At 41.1% G+C, this 13,687-nt stretch overlaps 1 protein-coding gene across 1 annotated transcript in view; it reads left to right on the top strand.

Moving 5' to 3' along the window:
- Positions 1-13,420, top strand: part of wfs1b (Wolfram syndrome 1b (wolframin)) — a 38,582-nt gene extending 25,162 nt beyond the window's left edge. Inside the window, exons 3-7 of the mRNA XM_072256281.1 lie at positions 1,076-1,220; positions 6,077-6,247; positions 7,670-7,750; positions 10,575-10,717; positions 11,289-13,420. Coding sequence (XP_072112382.1) covers positions 1,076-1,220; positions 6,077-6,247; positions 7,670-7,750; positions 10,575-10,717; positions 11,289-13,094 — 2,346 coding nt within the window. The 3' untranslated portion in view covers positions 13,095-13,420. The remainder of the gene's footprint in view (positions 1-1,075; positions 1,221-6,076; positions 6,248-7,669; positions 7,751-10,574; positions 10,718-11,288) is intronic.
- The last annotated feature ends 267 nt before the right edge of the window (positions 13,421-13,687 follow it).

Raw genomic sequence — 13,687 nt, 5'->3', positions numbered from 1 at the left:
AATTATGAAGTAAGTCCAGGACCAGCCTATTGGCTCAAGATGTCTGACCCTCCAAGGGAGGAGTTGTTAAGTTTGATGGCCACAGGCAGGAATGACTTCCTATGGCGCTTAGTGCTGCATCTCGATGGAATGAGTCTCTGGCTGAATGTACTCCTGTGCCCACCCAGTACATTATGTACTGGATGGGAGACATTGACCAAGATGGCATGCAACTTAGACAGCATCCTCTTTTCAGACACCACCGTGAGACAGTCCAGTTCCATCCCCACAACATCACTGGCCTTACGAATGAGTTTGTTGATTCTGTTGGTGTCTGCCACCCTCAGCCTGCTGCCCCAGCACACAACGGCAAACATGATAGCACTGGCCACCACAGACTCGTAGAACATCCTCAGCATCGTCCGGCAGATATTAGAGGACCTCAGTCTCCTCAGCAAATAGACGGCTCTGTCCCTTCTTGTAGACAGCCTCAGTGTTCTTTGGCCAGTCCAGTTTATTGTCAATTCGTATCCCCAGGTATTTGTAATCCTCCACCATGTCCACACTGAGCCCCTGGATGGAAATAGGGGTCACCGGTACCTTAGCTCTCCTCAGGTCTACCACCAGCTCCTTAGTCTTTTTCACATTAAGCTGCAGATAATTCTGCTCACACCTTGTGACAAAGTTTCCTACCATAGCCCTGTACTCAGCCTCATCTCCCTTGCTGATGCATCCAACTATGGCAGAGTCATCCGAAAACTTCTGAAGATGACAAGACTCTGTGCAGTAGTTGAAGTCCGAGGTGTAAATGGTGAAGAGAAGGGGAGACAAGACAGTTCCCTGTGGAGTCCCAGTTCTGCTGATCACTCTGTCGGACACACAGTATTGCAAGCACATTTTGAGGCAAGTCATAAAGTTACCCACACCAGGATAATATTGAACAACATATTGGAATGCTACATATCTTGCAATTTTAATTTAAATGCTGCCTCCATTTAGAAATCTGCTCCATCTTATCTACAAAATGTGTGCATTTCTTAATCATGATGTCAAGTTTTTGGAAAACATTGCAGACTGATCTTCCTGTTACAACTAGGTTGGTAAATATTATCTGAAGCTAGCTGATGAAGAGGATGAAGAATTGAATAACTGTACAGCTGTAGAGTGGTTGATCCAAGCTGCCAAACAGGGTAGGAAGGAAGCAGTGAAAATCCTGAAAACTTGTCTTGCAGAAAGGAAAGGTAAGTTTTCTTAACTGAGAAGAGCAAGTTACTATTTGTGACTGAAATTGCAAATGTTAGCTTGAGCTCAGGACAACAAGATTGCAGTGCTATTCCATTTAGTACAAAGCAGCACACTGACAATTCAGTTACTAAAAACACAATGACTAGATCTAAAATAACGTCTGAGTTATTTAGAATGACATTTAATTTGCAACTGAATTAAAAACAAACAACTCTAATATGGGGCATCGTTCAGTTGCATGACAGCCATAGGGAAAAAGCTGTCTTTCAGTCTGCCTGTATCTGTATCTCCTGCTGGATGGTAGGAGATTGAACAGGTGACTACTGGGATGGGATGAGTCGCTCACGATCATGCGACGGCAATGTAAACACCATGAGTTGTAGATGGTTCCATATCTGGTAGTTGTGTCCCAGTGCTGTCCAGTTCACTCGCTGAAGTGGTTGATTTTGTTTTGGCTGGTCTACCATACTGTCATGCATGAGGTCAATATGCTCTCAATTACACATCGATGAAGGTTTACCTGCAGCTTTTGGGGTGGATTTGCTCTCTTTAAGGTATAGGCACTGCTCAGCCTTCTGTACTTGGGTGTCGTTGGTCAATTCAAGCTGAAGACCCTTTCCACTTCTTCGCCTTTTGAGTGGTGGAGCTTGTTCATACTTCTTAGATTTCTGAAATCTGTAATAATTTCTTTGGTGTTGAGTGAGAGGTTATGGTTATCGCACTATTCGGACAGTTTCTGCGCCTCCAGTCTGTGTGCTGTTTCATTGTTATTTGTAATTAATCCATTCACTGCGGTGTCGTCCGCAAATTTGATGATGGAGTTGGCGGCATTGGGGCAAGGGCACAATCATGGGTGGAAAAAATGTATAAAGGAGTGTGATCAGTATACATCCCTGTGGTGTATGGCTGTTCAGGGTCAGGGAGGTTGATGTGTACTTGCCTAGTCTGGGTGCGATTGGTAGGAAGGTCCAGAATCCAGTTACAATATGATGTATTCAGTCCCAGATTATGTAGTTTAACAGTCAGCTTGTTGGGAAGTATGGTGCTGAAGGCAGAACTATAGTTGATTCAAAAAGTATTCTGCCAATACCACTCTAAAACAAATAATATTAAACAAGGAAAGGTCATTCATTACATAATCACTTAAGTAACCTACTCATAATAAAATACTGCCTACACAGGCTATAATTTAAATAGTTATTCAGGTTTGAACAAAACTAAATACATCTACTGAAAAACATCTGTAAGTAAACTTATTTCAATTTTTAACTTTGAACTTTGACAATCTAGCTATTAGTCTGTTGTACCCTTTACTTATGGCAAGAAAAATATTCTTTAAGACCAATACTGTGCACAATGCTACAGTGTTTATGTATAACGAAAGCATTCCTTTCAGAGCAATAAACAATAACTTTCCTAGCTACGTGCTGAAGCTCCAGATTAGCCTCGAGCAAATTGTACACCAGGGCACAAATTCCTTTGGCTCATCACTCATGACATCTTGCCAAGGCAGGTCCATTCATGCTTATTTTGCTCGTTAACCAATATTTCATCCATTCCAATTTAATATTATCAACACTCTGGGTTTTATTTCCCACAATAACCTTTCAAGTAGCCTTCTGGAAATCTTGGTACACCTTTCGGTTTTCCTTAATCGTTAGCATGTTTCTTCAAAGAATTCCGATAACTTGGCAATACATGACTTGCCTTTCACAAAAACATCATGACTTGCCTTAGATTTTATTTTAGGTACCCTGCTAAAAATGTCTTTAATTTCTAACATTTGCTCAATGAAAACAAGGAGTTAACTGGTCTGTACATTAAGACTTCTATCTAACATCAAAAAGGGTACAAACTTCTTGTGGACAACAAAAATGGGGACATCAAAAAATACAGGTACCTCTAAGATCTCTTTCTCTGCACTCAGTACAGCCTACCCACAATATTCTAAGAGCATAATAAACACTAAAACATCTAAATACCCAAAGGAAATAATATTAGCTAACAAAGCAATTCCATTGATATTTAAAAGTAGTGGTTAGTTTTGTAATCAAATAGTGCAAATTGCTGTCTGTTAAAACAACACATAGTAGGAAGCCACTTAGTACAAATTGCCTGGAAAATCTTCACTATTTATATGACAATAATTGGTTGCTTAACGTGTTTGGGAAAAGTTAGGATGGGAAAACCTTACTAGGGTGCAGATGTACATGTGGCAAATTGATAGATAAAAAGGATGGAGTGTAGTTACCTACTTTGTCTCCCTTTTTGAATTGCATTCCCTTATTTTCCAGTTTAATGGAAACTTCAATAATTTTTGAAAAAACTTAAAATGAAGGCAACAACTGTCTCATTGGTCACTTCTTTTGAGATCTTAGTTTGAAGTCTATAAGATCTGGGAACTTGCCTGCTCACACTTCTAATAATTTAGTCAGTACTATTTCCCTTGTTACTTCGAATCCTCCTTCCTCCCCCCCCCCCCACCCACCCCCAATTATTTTTGGGATGCTACTTATTATCTTCTAGTGCATAATCCACTGTGACCTTATTGTACATTAATTCCCCAGATTCTCTTTTCTACAGGGACCACTGGTCACTTTGTCACTTTCTACCTGTCACATTTTCTAACTTTTCCCTTCTCATTAATCTTTTAATCATTCTTAAGTTTTATATTCTGTACCATCTTCTAACTGTCACCCAACTTTTCACAAACAAGTTTTGTTTCAGTCATTGGAAATGTCTTTAAATTTAGTTAGACAAATCTTTGATAATTTGTGATTATCACAAAACCTTAAACAGGCTGATTCTCATTTTCACCTGATAGACCTTTAAAACTGAGGGAATCGGAGAGATTATTATAAGTTCAGTTTTTTTTCAGTAAAATTGGGAGCCATGAATGTAAGGCAATAAGTCCAATAAAAGAATAAATAAACTTCTTTACACAGAATGATATGGGTGTGGGACATGTTCGCACAAGTAATGATTGAAGAGAATAAAAGAAACACTGAAAGGAGACCAACATGTAATGGGGAACAAATTAATGGACACATCCTGGCTGAGTAACTTCTTTGTGAGCTCTAGGTGTAAGATATTCTTCTACATAATGAGATTATACTAAGATTAAAGACCAAAGTAGCTGAACCACTACCTTTTTAGAGGAAGGCTAAAGCGAGAACTTTATAAAAATACAGTATCTGAAACAAAAGCTCAAAATCTATTGAAATTAAACCTGTTTTCCCATCCAAGCATAAATTTGGTGGGAGTATAACATTGAAGGTGGGAATTGATATGATTGGCAAAAGGACAGGAAATTGAATTGAATTGACTTTATTTCTTACATCCTTCACATACATGAGGAGTAAAAAATCTTTGTTACGTCTCTGTCTAAATGTGCAATGTGCAATCATAGTAATCTGTAATAAGTAAAACAGTCAATGTAACATAGAAATACACTCAAATCAGCGAGAGTTAATCAGCTTGATGGCCTGCTGGAAGAAGCTGTCCCAGAGCCTATTGATCCTGGCTTTTATGCTGCGATACTGTTTCCCAGATGGTAGCAGCTGGAATAGATTGTGATTGGGGTGAATCGGGTCCACAATGATCCTTCAGGCCCTTTTTACACACCCGTCTTTGTAAATGTCCTGAATAATGGGAAGTTCACAACTACAGATGTACTGGGCTGTCCGCACCACTCTCTGCAGAGTCCTGCAAGTAAGGGAGGTACGATTCCCATACCAGGCAGTGATGCAGCCAGTCAGGATGCTCTCAATTGTGCCCCTGTAGAAAGTTCTTAGGATTTGGGGGCCATACCAAACTTCTTCAACCATCTGAGGCAAAAGAGGCGCTGTTGTGCCTTTTTCACCGCACAGCTGGAGTGTACGTGAGGTCCTCGGTGACGTGTTTACCCTCTCAACCCCAGATCCATTGATGTCAATAGGGATGATGTCTCCATTCCTCCTGTAATCCACAACCAGTTTCTTTGTTTTTGCGACATTGAGGGAGAGGTTGTTTTCTTGGCGCCACTGTGTCAGGGAGATGACTTCTTCCCTGTAGGCCACCTCGTTATTGTTTGAGATTAGGCCAATCAATGTATTGTTGACTGCAAATTCAATTAGCAGATTAGAGCTGTGGGTGGCGACACAGTCATGGGTATATAGGGAGTAAAGGAGGGGACTTAGTACACAGCCCTGAGCGGCTCCTGTGTTGAGAGTCAGAGGGGTGGAGGTGAGGAACAGTAAAGGAAGCTACCATGGCTAACACTATTCTGTGTAATCTACCTGGGCTGACTTGGCTGGGATCAGGTAGTTGCTACTTTCATGACTAGCTTTTAAACACTTTTGACCAATATTTAAAGACAGTTTAAAATTTCTTTTCCATCTATACTGATACAAATTTTTTAAGACTTCTGTCTTTGAAGTTAAGTCTTATCCATTAGTATTCTATGAACTTGGTTTCCTGATATACTTAATACCACAATTCACCCACTTTTTGGCCTACTTTGCTGTTCAGACTATGAAAACAATCATGTATGTTGTCTGCATCCTCCTGCTACAGAATTCTCTCTATCTTGCAATCCAGTAACATGTATTCACTTTTTTTACCCTAATACAAAAAATAGTTGCATCTCTGAAAGTGAGGATGGGAATAATTGGTGAAAGTGACTTAATAAGCTGATGCCGTTCTGAAATTGACTTGTAGATGGGTTGTCAAAGACTAAAAATCTTCATCTTGAAAAGAATCTTGTTAGAAAATGTTGTATGAGATGTTTGGTTCCCACTGATTAAATAATTGTCTTCTCATATTTCCTGCCCCCCTCCACCCCCCACCCCCACCCCCACCCCCCACCACAAAGGAATCACTTTAGAAAATGAGCAAGAAGTGAAACAGCTTACAAGTGAAAGTGATTTTGAGCGGATTGTGCGGAAGGCTACTTTAGTTATGTACTGGAAGCTTAATCCAAAGCGAAAGAAACAAGTTGCTGTTTCTGAACTCCTGGAAAATGTCAGTCAGATCAATGCTGAAGGTAGGATAAAAGAAAACAGTAACGGCTGAAGCTTTTCAGATTTGTTCTTGGAGAGATGACAGACTTTCAGATTTAAAAAGAACATGTTTTATGCTCACATGGTTGAGGTTTTTCATTTCAGAACAAAGGAGGTGTCCTCCTCCTTCAAAGAAAGGAGCTTCTCTTCCTACCTACAGATTCGCACAGTCACCTGGACCCTGTTACTTGTAAAAATGCCAACCCCTTCTCTCAATTTCTCTGTCTCCGAAACATCTGCTCTCAGTATGAGGCGTTTCATTCCAGAACAAAGAAGATGGCCTCCTCCTTTAAAGAAAGGGGCTTCCCTTCCTCCCCTTTCAATGCTGCCCTCAACCGCATCTCTGCCATTTCACACAAGTCTGCTCTCACCACATCTTCCCACCACCTTACCAGGGATAGGGTTCCTCTTGACCTCACCTACCACCCCACTGGCCTCTGCGTCCAGCACATAATTCTCCACAACTTCTGCCATCTCCAACAGAATCCCACCACCAAGCATATCTTTCCCTCCGCTCCCCCTCCTTTCTGCTTTCCACAGGGACTCCCTGGTCCATTTGTCCCTCCCCACTATCTCCCTCCTGGCAATTATCCTTGCAAGGCGAATAAGTGCTACACGTGCCCCTACACCTCCTCCCTCACTACTGTTCAGGGCCTCAAACAGTCCTTCCAGGTAAGGCAACCCTTCACCTGTGAGTTTGTTGGGGTCATATACTGTGTCCGGTGCTCCTGGTGTGGCCTCGTGTATATCGGTGAGACCAACGTAGATTGGGAGACCACTTCGCTGAGCACCTATGCTCTGTCCACCAGAAAAAGTGGGATCTCCCAGTTTAATTCCACTTTCCATTCCTATTCCAATAAGTCTATCCATGGCCTCCTCTAGTGACGCGATGAGGCCACACTCAGGTTGGAGGAACAACTTCTTGTATTCCATCTGGGTGGCCTCCAACCTGATGGCATGAACATCGATTTCTTGAACTTATGGTAATGCTCCCCCTTCACAATTCCCCATCCCTTTTTCCCTCCCTCACCTTATCTCCTTGCCTGCCCATCACCTCCTTCTGGTGCTCCTCCCTCTTTTCTTTCTTCCATGCCTTCTGTTTTCTTCTATCAGATTCCCCCTTCTCCAGCCCTGTATCTCTTTCACCAATCAACTTCCCAGCTCTTTACTTCACCCCTCCCCCTCTCAGTTTCACCTGTTACCTTGTGTTTCTCCCCCTTCTCCCTCCCCCCACCTTTTAACTCTGACTCCTCACCTACTTGTCTCCAGTACCGCTGAAGGGTCTTGGCCTTAAACGTCGACTGTACTCTTTTCTATAGATGCTGCCTGGCCTGCTGAGTTCCTCCGGCATTTTGTGTGTGTTGCATGTTTTATGATAAATTAACTTTGGCTTTATTATAATACAGAGACCATGGCTGAACCAGGCCCTGTCCCAACCGTGCTGCAAAAAGAGAGACGAGTGCTTGAACGACTGGTCAGTGTTCAAAGTAAGGGCAAAACTTGCTAGCTATTTCAGTCTTAATATCTTAAATTCCAGTTTAATGTTCTAATAGAATTTTTAAAAGCAATTTCATTATTAACGCAGCTTTCCACATGTTTGAAGAATCATTCCCTCAGAAATGCCGCACCATGGATGTTAAAACTGGATCTCACCATAATTTTCCATGAGCTGCAAAATAGCATCATCAAAAAAGGCAGCTTGCAATCAGGTTCCATTGTATATAACAGATTTTCTTTCAAGGTTGTTTGCTGCATCCAAGCGTAACTACTGTTTGGATGATTACATGAAAATCCATTGGAACTAAAGAAAACCTATAGTTTCAAGGAAAACTCTAAAATTTGGAAATAATTTAAAGTCCATTGGAGAATGTCACACGTGCCGAGTCACTGCTGAGTATAAATACAGGTGTTCAGTAGTTCTCAAACAACTTTTGAGCAACAATGGGACAGTGGTCTGGTGCCAGGCCAGTAATCTCTGCCTCAATGTCAACAAGACGAAGGAGATGGTTATTCACTTCAGGAAGGCCTGCACCACCTGCCCCACCTTTTACATTGGCAGTACAGCAGTGGAAAAGGCAAGCAGTTTCAATCCCTGGGAGTGCACATCTACAGATGCATCCCAGCACATTGCATCATTGTGTGGTGTGGAAACTGCACTGTGGCAGATAGTGGGGCTCTACAATGGATAGTTAGAACTGCACAACTCATCACTGAGTACCAGCCTACCCGCCGTGAAGGACATCTATACAGAAAGGTGTTTGAAAAGGCCTTTTTTTATATATATTTACAGCTCTGTGGGGTCGAATGCTCTGATTAATTTTTCTTTTATTCACAGAAATGGTTGTCCTGGGGTTTTTCTATGGGAGGATACTAATCTTATATGATTTTATTTTCGCTGCTTTTTCCTTATTGTTATGAATTATATATTGGACATGTTTGTTTTCACTGTATAAATCTCCATTTTGTTGATGTTTTTTTCCTGTAGCTATATGGTAGAAACGCATAAAAAAATTAATAAAAAGAAAGAAAAAGGCCAACAGTATCATGAAGGATCCCACTCACCTTGCTTATAGACTGTTTGTCCCACTCCATCAGGAAAGAGGTACACAGCATACGCACCAGGACCACTAGACTCAAAAACCGTTACTTCCCCAAGCCAACAGGCTGATCAACATCTCCACTCAATAACCCACTTCACCATCCCCCACTACCACAATATACACATCAATCACTGTGTGTATAACCGTTACTTGTTCATTGAGGTTTGTAGGATTGCATTTATATTTATTATAGTTTTTTGTGTTTTTATGTTTATTCTCTTTTCTTCAGATCCAGTGCAGCAGTCATTTCATTCTCCTTTACACTCATGTACTGATGCATTCATGTAACTGTTTACAGTTACTGTACTGTAGATTTGCTAAGTATGCCCGCAGGTAAAAGAATCTCAGGGTTGTATAGGTGACATGTTTGTGAGGTGAGGGCCTCAGTCAGTCAGCATTGACCATGGGTATTATGTCCCAGCTGTCTAGATACACAAGCCTGGGCAGGATGAAATGGAGAGCAAGCTGTTGACTGTGTAACAAGCTCTCCCTCTCCACGCATCTGATGAACCCAAAGGAATGGCAGAGACTGATACAGTTTGTCACCGCAGTGTCATAGAGTTACCAGTCAGCATTGAACTCAGTGTAAGACTGCCTTACGGACTCCAGCTCTGGATCTTTCCCTTGGGGTTTACTCCTGCAGCCTTCTCCACACAGCGGAGGTTTGAGATCAGAGTTTTCCTTCTCCCAGATGAGCTCCCAACCATGGCTGATGAGCCCCATCTGCTCGAAGTGACAAGATTTAAGTTGCCAGTATCCCGCTTTTGCCCCTTGCCCTGTCAGTAGAAATGGTTCCGCCGGGCTTAGTAGCTAAGTCACACGTGAGGGTCAGGAGCAGAACTTGGTAATAAGAGGTTCTTTGAGCTGCACACCATTGGGAGTATTTAATAGGTAGTGGGAGCTTGTCCTTGTCCTGGCTACCTTAAGGAATCTGATATGTACTGTACGTACTCTGATAAATTTTACTTTGATCTTTGAAGAATGACAATAAATAACCTCAAATCTTGTAATTAATCTACCTTGTAAACATCCTAATATCATTGTTATAACTTAAAATGAAACTTGTGTTGCTGAATCGGCTTTGTGGTTTCCGTGTTCTATGATGCCATTGTAAGACATTTTATACAGCGGAAGTGACTGATTAGATATAACTACCTATTTTGAAGATTAGATAGTTCAATATGCCAGGGTACTGCTAATTAGAAGGTATATTCTTAGGCCTGAAAGGCTTTATTTGCCTGGGTTGTAAGTTATCTGTAGATACAAACAAATTAATATCATGACAATTCTGCTCCCACCCACCCAGTACAGTACTCCAAGCAAAGATTCATCCAATTCATCCATTCACTTAAAATGCATCTGAGTATTAATTCTGTTAATGTTGATGGGAAAAGACTCTGGCCTTGTGAGGAAGCTTCACTGCCTCTGATATTCATGTGGCAAAGTTATAATTATACAACGTGTTCATAATTTGGCATAAAAATGACAGATACTTGGACACAGATGCTGGGATAATTAAGATCTTATTAGTTTACACATCATGCTTGAGCCAAGAGTAATATTCAATTTGCCTGAAACACGGGCTTGTTCTGTTGGTCATTGTTAATGCCCTTACTCCAAGCATGAAAATAAATGCTGCAGTGATGCAGTGTTTTAGTTGTCTTTGTGGTGCATCCGGATGTATTAACAAAAATTGGTCCTGCTATTTCAGGTAACAAGGATATGAAGGTAGAAGATTTTGTTGACATGACTAAGAATTATGCCAAGGGTATTTTACCATCTGGTTTGATAGCCCAAGGAGAAGATGACAGCGTTGAAGGGAAACCACCTGAAGATATGCCGTTGCAACAGAAGGTAAAATTAAGAATGTGCCGAGTGTATTCTATAGATGATTTTGGCAAACTGCAGTTTCAGAAAGGAAGTAGAGTTCAGACTTTGACACTTAGTTTTGCAATATCCTGAGTGTGTTACAGAAAGCAATCACACTATTTGGTGAATTATCAAAATTGTGGTTTTATAAAAGGAAAAAGGGCGGGTGAGCAGTCAGCTGTAAATGGTTCAGTGGTTCCTTTGAATACAGGTGAAAGGTTCATACCAAAATCTTCCTCTTTTTTTGAATAAAAGCAGCACCAACTAAACAGGTTGAATTGAATTCCTACAGATTATGTATATTTCTTTAAGTGACTTCAAGTAAACATTGCTATTGATCCTTGAAATTCACATCACTGGGTTCCTGATCATTTTATTGGCCTATTGAACTGTAGTATTACCTTATAATTTGTCAATAGTGACATTGCCTTGTTGTAATTAATATAGTCAGCTTTCATCAATAGTAGGGGTTATAGCTTGATGAGCAGTTTTTGTTACCGATTGTATACAGGTTTAATATTTTAATATAATGAAGATTTTCTATCATCTTTTACAGATTCTGAAATACCCACTTCATGCCTTAATGGAAATAAAGGAACATCTAATTGAAATAGCCTCCAAAGCGGGAATGCATTGGTTGCAGACAATTATTCCACTCCACCATGTAAATGCCCTTATCTTTTTCTTCATAATTAGCAACTTGACAATAGATTTTTTTGCTTTCATCATCCCTCTAGTCATCTTTTACCTGTCCTTTATTTCCATGGTGATCTGCACTTTGAAAGTCTTTCAGGACAGTAAAGCATGGGACAATTTCAGGACAATGACTGACCTGCTGCTCCGCTTTGAACCAGACCTAGACGTAGAACAGGCTGAGGTAAATTTTAGTTGGAGTCACTTGGAACCACATATACACTTCATGCTCTCCGTGTTCTTTGTGATTCTTTCCTTTCCGGTAGCAGACAAAAATTGGATTCCTTGTTCAGAGCTTTCAATCATTGCCATTTTCTTCTTGATAACATCTTATATGAGCTTGAGTTCATGTGCAGAGCCATACACACGGTGGGCTCTCATTACAGAAATTTCATGGTCAGTATTGGGATTCTTTCACTCTGTTCCTGATGGTTGGTACTATCTAAAGGTCCTTGGGCAAGATATTATAACCATCACGATAGGTAAAAACTTTGTACTGAATTTAGGTCTGCCCTGTGTCTTATACTGTTTCTTGTTCTACTTGTTCTTCAGAATGGCACGACTGAGGAACTTTAAAGGTACCTACTGCTTCTTAATTCCTTACCTTGTCTGCTTTATGTGGTGTGAACTTGCAATAGTCTTACTTAAGATATCCACAGGAATAGGTCTTATAAGGGCATCAGTTGGCTACTTCCTGTTTCTCTTTGCCCTGCCCATCCTCTTGATAGGACTTGCATTAATGTTTGTGATCCAGGTAATAAAATGGTTTATTTCCATGGAATTGATCAAGATTATTGTCACCATTGTTTTGTGCATTATTCCTGTTGTCCTCCACATGTGGACAAAATCAACTGGCACCTTACTGGGCTTAGTCAAGTCTCTGACTAGGAGCTCAATTGTAAAGCTCATCCTGGTTTGGCTCACCGCCATAATGATGTTCTGCTGGGTATATGTGTATAGATCAGAAGGAATGAAGGTGTATAACTCCACCTTGACTTGGCAGCAGTACAGCTTGGTTTGTGGCCCTCGTGCCTGGAAAGAGACTAACATGGCCAGAGTTCAGATGCTTTGTGGCCATCTTGAGGGACACAGAGTCACATGGACTGGAAGATTCAAGTATGTTCGTGTTGTAGACATTGACAACAGTGCAGAGTCTGTGATAAATTTGCTTCCATACGTCATAGGTGATTGGATGAGGTGCTTGTATGGCGAGCCATATCCTGAGTGTGATTCCCAAAATGTGTCAGTGGTTGAGGATGACCTTTGTCGTCTCAAATTCCTCACAAAGCACACCTGCCATCTTAAAAGATTTTGTCATTATAAGTTTGAAATAACTGTTGGCATGCCATTTAATACAAATGGAAATGAGGTGCTTGAAGATGATGCAACTAAAGATATTGTACTGAGAGCTAGCAATGAGTTCAAGAATGTTCTGCTGAACTTGGTGCAAGGAAGTGTGGTGGAATTCAGTACTATTTTGGAGGGCAAATTGGGTAGTAAATGGCCAGTCTTTGAGCTGAAAGCCATCAGATGCCTCAACTGCATGTCGAAGTTAATACCACCAACAGCAAGGCAGGTTAAAATTGAACATGATTGGAGAGGCACAGTAAAGCAAGCTTTCAAATTTGCTTTCAATTTTTTCTTCGAGCCAGTCATCTGTGCTTTATAAACCTCGATTTTTGCCTTTCAATCTATTCTTGCTGTATAAGCTCCTGCTTCCTTGAGGGGTATGCTGCAGCACATTTATGCCACAAACCCGAACCTCCAACTCATTGGAATGAATGAATGCGCATTAGGCAATAAAATGCACATTACCTAGTTCAATTTTATTGTTATCTGGACCAATCATCATGGTTATGTAGGAAAGGAAAGAAGCATTACCAATCTTTAGGAAGAGGTACAGTCGACGTTTCAGGCCAAGACCCTTCGTCAGGACTAACTGAAAGAAGAGCTAGTGAGAGATTTGAAAGTGGGAGGGGGAGGGGGAGATCCAAAATGATAGGAGAAGACAGGAGGGGGAGGGATGGAGCCAAGAGCTGGACAGGTGATTGGCAAAGGGGATATGAGAGGATCATGGGACAGGAGGTCCGGGAAGAAAGACAAGGGGGGGAGGGGACCCAGAGGATGGGCAAGAGGTATATTCAGAGGGACAGAGGGAGAAAAAGGAGAGTGAGAGAAAGAATGTGTGTATAAAAATAAGTAACAGATGGGGTACGAGGGGGAGGTGGGGTATTAGCGGAACTTCAGTTAGTCCTGACGAAG

This window comes from Mobula birostris, chromosome 4 (genome assembly GCF_030028105.1).
Source record: "Mobula birostris isolate sMobBir1 chromosome 4, sMobBir1.hap1, whole genome shotgun sequence".
Lineage (NCBI taxonomy): Eukaryota > Metazoa > Chordata > Chondrichthyes > Myliobatiformes > Myliobatidae > Mobula > Mobula birostris.
Note: the sequence above shows the minus strand (reverse complement) of the source record. Positions and strands in the feature narration are given on the sequence as shown.